The sequence below is a fragment of the Morone saxatilis genome, unplaced genomic scaffold, assembly GCF_004916995.1.
Source record: "Morone saxatilis isolate NCDOM2014 unplaced genomic scaffold, NCSU_SB_2.0 Contig18, whole genome shotgun sequence".
NCBI classification, from domain to species: Eukaryota; Metazoa; Chordata; class Actinopteri; family Moronidae; genus Morone; species Morone saxatilis.
In genome coordinates, this window is record NW_023339740.1 from 27,783,437 (window position 1) to 27,789,569 (window position 6,133).

The window sequence follows — 6,133 nt, forward strand, 5'->3', positions numbered from 1 at the left end:
AACCACATTTAACTATATAGAAAGACTGCAGGTTTATTTTTTGTGATAGTCTTGATAAGAATTAAAGGCCTTATGTGTGTGTGTGGTGCATTCAGGAGCAGCAATGATGACATTTACACCAAAGTAGTGACCTAGAATTTTTACAGTTTTTAAAGTTAGCAACACAACAGTGCAAACAAATCAAAAAGAGTTCTACTTGTTCATTGATGTAAAGATTAACTTCAAAACATGTGGCAGCAAAAAGAAAACTGTTTCACCGAACCTGATAAGGAAATGTCACATTTCCTCCGGGGCTCACTGATGAGCTCATACTTCACTAAGACCTGAGAGAGAGAGAGAGAGAAAACATTTACATTTACGTTTCTATTTTGCAATATAATCAGTTTAATAAATCTATTTACAATCAGTCAAAATATTAATAAATGCTATGTATTAAAACAGCACTTTTATGATGCATACACATTAGTTTGACTACATTGTTGAGAACTCAAAAATCATGTAAAATAAACTGTTTTTTGTTCTCTTGTTTTCATTTAAAAAAAGACACATACATTAATAATAAGTAAATTAATTAATAAGATATTACCCTAAAGTGTTGTGAATTGTATTTTATTCTTTACTTAATCAAACCTAGAGCAGCAAACACTGGCAGTTTGGGAATCTGACACTAAATCTGTAACTAAATTACATTTCCTGACATACAGACATGAACAGTCTGCAATTATTACCAAGATTACCTCAGTCTTTTTGTCCCTCAATGCCTGTCTGACACAAACCATCAAAACATGTATTAACATTAATTATTTTATTTATATTAACAAAGGCTGGTGCCAAAAAGATTTCAAAGAGCAGCAAACAAACAAAGCTCAGTCTGCGACTCAAACATAACGGTATTCTTCAGTAAAAAACAAATGTAATAGAATCACAAATAATCACAATGTTACACAATGTGTTTATCTTAAACACAGGCTGTACACTTTTTTAAGACACTATCAAAATATTACATTACATTCCTCCAAATGTCAGAGCAGCTACTTATACAAAGAAATATATTTACATTTAGATTTTAATTGTAATTGAATCTGGATTTAAACTGTAAATAATTTGATAGTTAACTGCCAACAGGTGAAGAAACTGACATTATAATATTGCTTGACGAAGAGTTAAATATGAAAGATGTCTTCCTCAGCACCATCTCAGTCCTGATCCACCTACCTGAGTCCAGGTCAGACGCACAGAAGGCAGACAGCTTCAAAGACGAGTCTTTATAAACACTTTCAAACAGACTTAATAAATGTTCCTGTCATCATTCTCCTCAGTGTTTGTCAGAGAAGAGAAAGATGAAGATGATGATGATGACGATGATGATGGAGATCACGTGGATGGCGGCGAGGTCAAAGCATAGTTCTTCATCCTGTGATGTGACTTTCCTTTATTCACACTTTCATATCATTTGAAGTAGATTCACTGACAAAGAACACGCCTATGAATGTGTGGAATTTAGAAAGTGTACTGCAGGTAAAGCTTCCTCTGACATCTTTGTTAATGTGTTTCCTCACATTAGGGCAGTTTCAGGAATGTAGGCTGCAACTATTATTTTCAATATTTATTCATAATTTACAGCCATACAGGATTAATCAATATCAGAGCTAGAATTACTAATGTTCGGCATTTTTGCAATAAATAACTTTAGATTAAAGGTTCATGATTCCTTTATTGTTGTATCTTATTATACAGACATAAGAGAGGTTATGTCACCTTGATGTTGCAGCAACAACAATAAAAAGAAAACTAAAGAAAACTCAATACGATATTAATAAATGAGGAGTTAAAGAGGCTGTGTGTGTGCAAATGTGTATGTAGTTGTTTGCATGTCTATGTGTCTGTATGTGCCACAGTCAGACAGCAAACAGGCCGTTCATTTGTTCGCAAGTCTGGTTGCCTGATAGAAAAAACTGTCCTGGAGCTCCAGGCCTTCAGGTTGCAGTACTACTAGAGGATGTATTGTCAGAAATTGAATATAATAATCATAGGTATGATTTCATGTGTATTCATAGTGTATAATCTCCTGGAAATAAGAATTGTTGTGTTTTCATTACCTTAGAATGAGTCGTTTTTATCTACAGAGGGAGTGGGTCCTCTTCTACGAAGGCCGCTGTGCTGAAGTGCCATGCTGTTTCTACAGAAGCCCAGAGCGAACAAACCAAACACCGCCTCTAAATAGAGTTTTATGGTCACCGTTGTTAGCTATACGCTTACCACCTCAGAACTGTACAACAGCTCTTTAGGTCAAGGGCAGGGAGAACAATAGATAGATAGATATGTGACAATCTCTAATTCATTTGCGCTCCTATCTGCAATGCTGTACTGTTTGCAACTGTTTACGTGTGGCGTACTTGTGTAAGTTAACTTTAATTTTAATTTTAGTTAACTTTAAATTTTATTTTGTTTCTATCTATGTCTATCTGATCTATCTATCTATCTATCTATCTATCTAAGTCATCTATCTATCTATCTTATCTATCCTATCTATCTATCTATCTAATCTTTCTATGCTATCTATCTATCTAATAATGGGATGGTGAGGCGAGGTGGCTACAATCTGCAACTTCACCACTAGATGCCACTAAATCCTGCACACTGGTTCTTTAAATAATTCATCTGTTCATATGTTGTCTGTTCTTTGCAGATAATGTGCAGATCAAGATGTCACAAGGCTAATGTGCATTGGAAGTAATGTAAAACAGGCCATACATGCTAGAAAATGAGAGGAGGCAGGGAAGTTACGCTCAAACATTTACTTCATTAAAACCATGTTTTCTGCTCTTCTGCTTTTAATTCCCCTCAGTAACAGAAGATCTGAATATATATATATATCATATATAATATTTATTTATAGTATGAGTATTGAGTCTTGTTTATTCAGACAATGTTTTATTTTAATAATTAATGTGAAGTAATTGCATACCCTGTCATTTGTCATGATGAGTTTTACAACAAACAAAATATGTATTTAATATTTTATACAAAATGTATCTTATATCTTAGAATATTTTGACTAATCTAAATGACTGTTTTTGAGAACAAAACCTTAAATTTGAGCTATAGTATTTATTGAAATGTATTTGCAGTACTAATTGTACCCTTATATTTGAAATATGAGTAAAAACAAAACCACAATAGTTTTAAACACAAACATACATTACACTGTTGAGATAAAGGATTGTGTTGGTCTGCAGATGTTTCATAATCTGCGTGCAGTGATTGCCAGACTGTGGTTAGAAACTGATAAAGCCTCAGTGCAGTTTCATTGTGGGCTTTATGTGTGACACGGTGTCATTTTCCAGGTGGATGCTTGTGCTCGCTTTACAAAGCAGGTACCTTTTCATGTATCTCCTGAAGGTCTGGTCCCGCAGTCCGTAGACTATCGGACTAACAAACCGTGGTAGGATCTGGACAATGACATATAAGGCAAAGTGTACGGCCAGGTGCTCTGTGGGCAATAAGTAGAGCAGGCCCTGTTCAAACATGGGTCTCACGTAAGTAAGCATACATAACAGCAACTGGAAGCCATGGAGGAGAATAGTGTTCCTGGCTTTTTTAAGGTCTGCACTTGCTTCCTTGGCAGTGAACAGAATCCTGAAGTAAGTGTAGAAGAGAGTGACCCAGACCAGAGCAAGACAAACGATGTGTGAAGCATCCCTCTTCTTCAGGCTGTAAGAGCTTCTGAACACGAAATCTCTGGCACAAAACAAATTAGAGTGAAAGAACTGCAGCGGCTCTGTGGCCAGGAGGGTGAAGACATCTGGGAGGATAGAGCACGCACTCACAACCCAGATCAGACCAATCAGGATGTAGGTTTTCTTTATGGTACAGATCTGTGCGTGACGGAGGGGGATGCAGATGGCGATGTAGCACTCGACCGCCATGCCAGCCAGATTGAGCGGGGTGTTGAGGGTGGTGAGGATGGTGATGGTGAGCAGGATGAGGCAGAAGGATGCGTTGATTGTGTGAAGGGCGTAGCTGATGATGTGGAGAAGAGTTGACAGGAGCAGCTGCGTCATGTCATTCATCACCAGGTGGATGAAGAGAATGTAACGAGGGTTTGAACTGAAGATCTGAAGGAGGACAGGATTAGTGCTGACAGTAGTATTGTAGGTGCTTTAGTTCATTACAACTTGCTTTTTCCAGCTCATATTTTACTGCTTCAATTTTCTTTTCCAGCTGTTTTGTTATATCTAATGTAATATAAGCAGAATACACAGTCGGCTATTGTTGACTCACAACAAGTAAACAGACAATATTGTATCAAATTTACCCCCAAATAAATGAGCAATGAATGAAAGCTACCTTGTCTTTCAGAGGATGTGTAAATAAAAGCACATGTGGGATCTGGTAATGTCTAGCCTTTATGATACGTCAGAAAATCACAGATTTAAAGAAATCTCTCCACTCAATATGACTGAATTATCCATAGTAATAGAAAACATAAACATTAGAAGCAAGGACCCAAATCACATTAATATTATGTACAAAGTACATTTACACAGGTGTACAAGTTTGAGGTACTTAGGATGTAGGGAATGTACTTTTCAGTAAAAAATGTTCTCCATTTATGAGGATTTCTTTTGGCTGGATGATTATGAAAAACTTGATTTGTGCTTCAGAAAGGGATCATTTTATTTATTTGCCAAGCTTCGGAGAGAATGCAGAATATTTGTTTAGGACTTAACTGTAATATAATCTGTAATTTTGTAATGAAATAAAATGTTTGACCACTGCAACTGTACTTTTGGTGTCTTGTAAACCCACGAGTTAAAGTCAGGCCCACATTTACCAGCTGCAACATGCTTACACATTAATGTATCACTGATTCTAAACTAAAATGATGTGTATTTGTAGTTATATTTTATTTCAAATGGGTCATTCTGAATAATTAGTACATAATTATGAGTAATGCTAATACTTAAGTTTAACATTTACTTAAGATTTTGAATGCAGGTTTTTTTAAGTATACACTGTGGTATTACTTCCACCATGCTTATCTAATGGTGCCAATACATGTATTTTTTTTAACATGTTGTCATTATTTAATTTCTTATGCTAATTGTTTGCTTCAGGTTGATAAAATCATTGTTTTTTTTATAACCTAATCCTAAATATTGAAATGGGGCATTATTAACTGTCTATCTTATTTTATTATTATTTTCTTTTAGTAATTTGTTAAAGTTATTAAAACATTTTACATTTTAAAAAAACACCTGTTTAAAGCTGAGAGGGAAATAATTGGATTTGAAGTTAAAGGCAGAGAGATTCAACATTCATTCCCCTCTGCTGCTGACTTGCACATATATTTTGTAAAAACAAAGGTGAATATCAGACCTGGTGCTTTCTGAATGTGTGGACCAGAGTACCATTGATGTAGTTAATGGAGATGCAGAGGGCGGTGACGATCACATTCTTGGTCACAGCTGTGGTGAAGGTGTCCCGCTGAATCCCAATAACAGCTGAAGTGCCATTTACAGAAGAAAGATTCATGTCCAAAATGGCTAAATCCTGTCTGAAATAAACATTGATAATTTTCTAGATTATAATGTGGCCTCCAAAGACAATACAATAATAAATAAAACTCTATAATCACTATAATCTTCTCTTCTGAAACTTTATAAGATATTTTAGAGCAGGTGGTACAGCTGGGACCAGTGTTGGCTTGGTCTGAGGTAATAATTGAGTATAATCACTTTAGAGGAACCAGTTACCGTATATTACAGAAAATACTCTTCATTACATTCTCTCCATTTGTACCCAGAGTGACCAAAACAGCAATTCAGCAATATCTACAAATCTAACCAATTTAAATCACATAAACGGTCCATAATACATATTACATGCTACATACATAATATAAGATATTTATGAGAATTATATACACAACAACACAGTCATTTGCAGTCCATGCAGTATCTGATACTGTATACCGAGTCCAATGTAATACAAGCAGTAAGCATGAGTAGACTTTACCTAACCCAGCAGGACGTCACGCAACAGTCTGCTGTGAGTGTTGATGCAGAGAGTTTATATAGAAGAAGAAATACTTTATTGATCCCCTAAGAAATTGTTTTTTTCACTCTTT

At 35.5% G+C, this 6,133-nt stretch overlaps 1 protein-coding gene across 1 annotated transcript; it reads right to left on the minus strand.

Annotated features, from left to right (window-relative positions):
- Positions 1-3,296: 3,296 nt before the first annotated feature.
- LOC118328752 (odorant receptor 131-2-like) lies at positions 3,297-5,538 on the minus strand. The gene is made up of 2 exons (XM_035662650.1): positions 5,383-5,538; positions 3,297-4,118 (listed from the first exon to the last, which is right to left on the minus strand). The coding sequence occupies exons 1-2, from the start codon at positions 5,536-5,538 to the stop codon at positions 3,297-3,299; spliced, it is 978 nt and encodes a 325-aa protein (XP_035518543.1).
- Between the last annotated feature and the right edge of the window lie 595 nt (positions 5,539-6,133).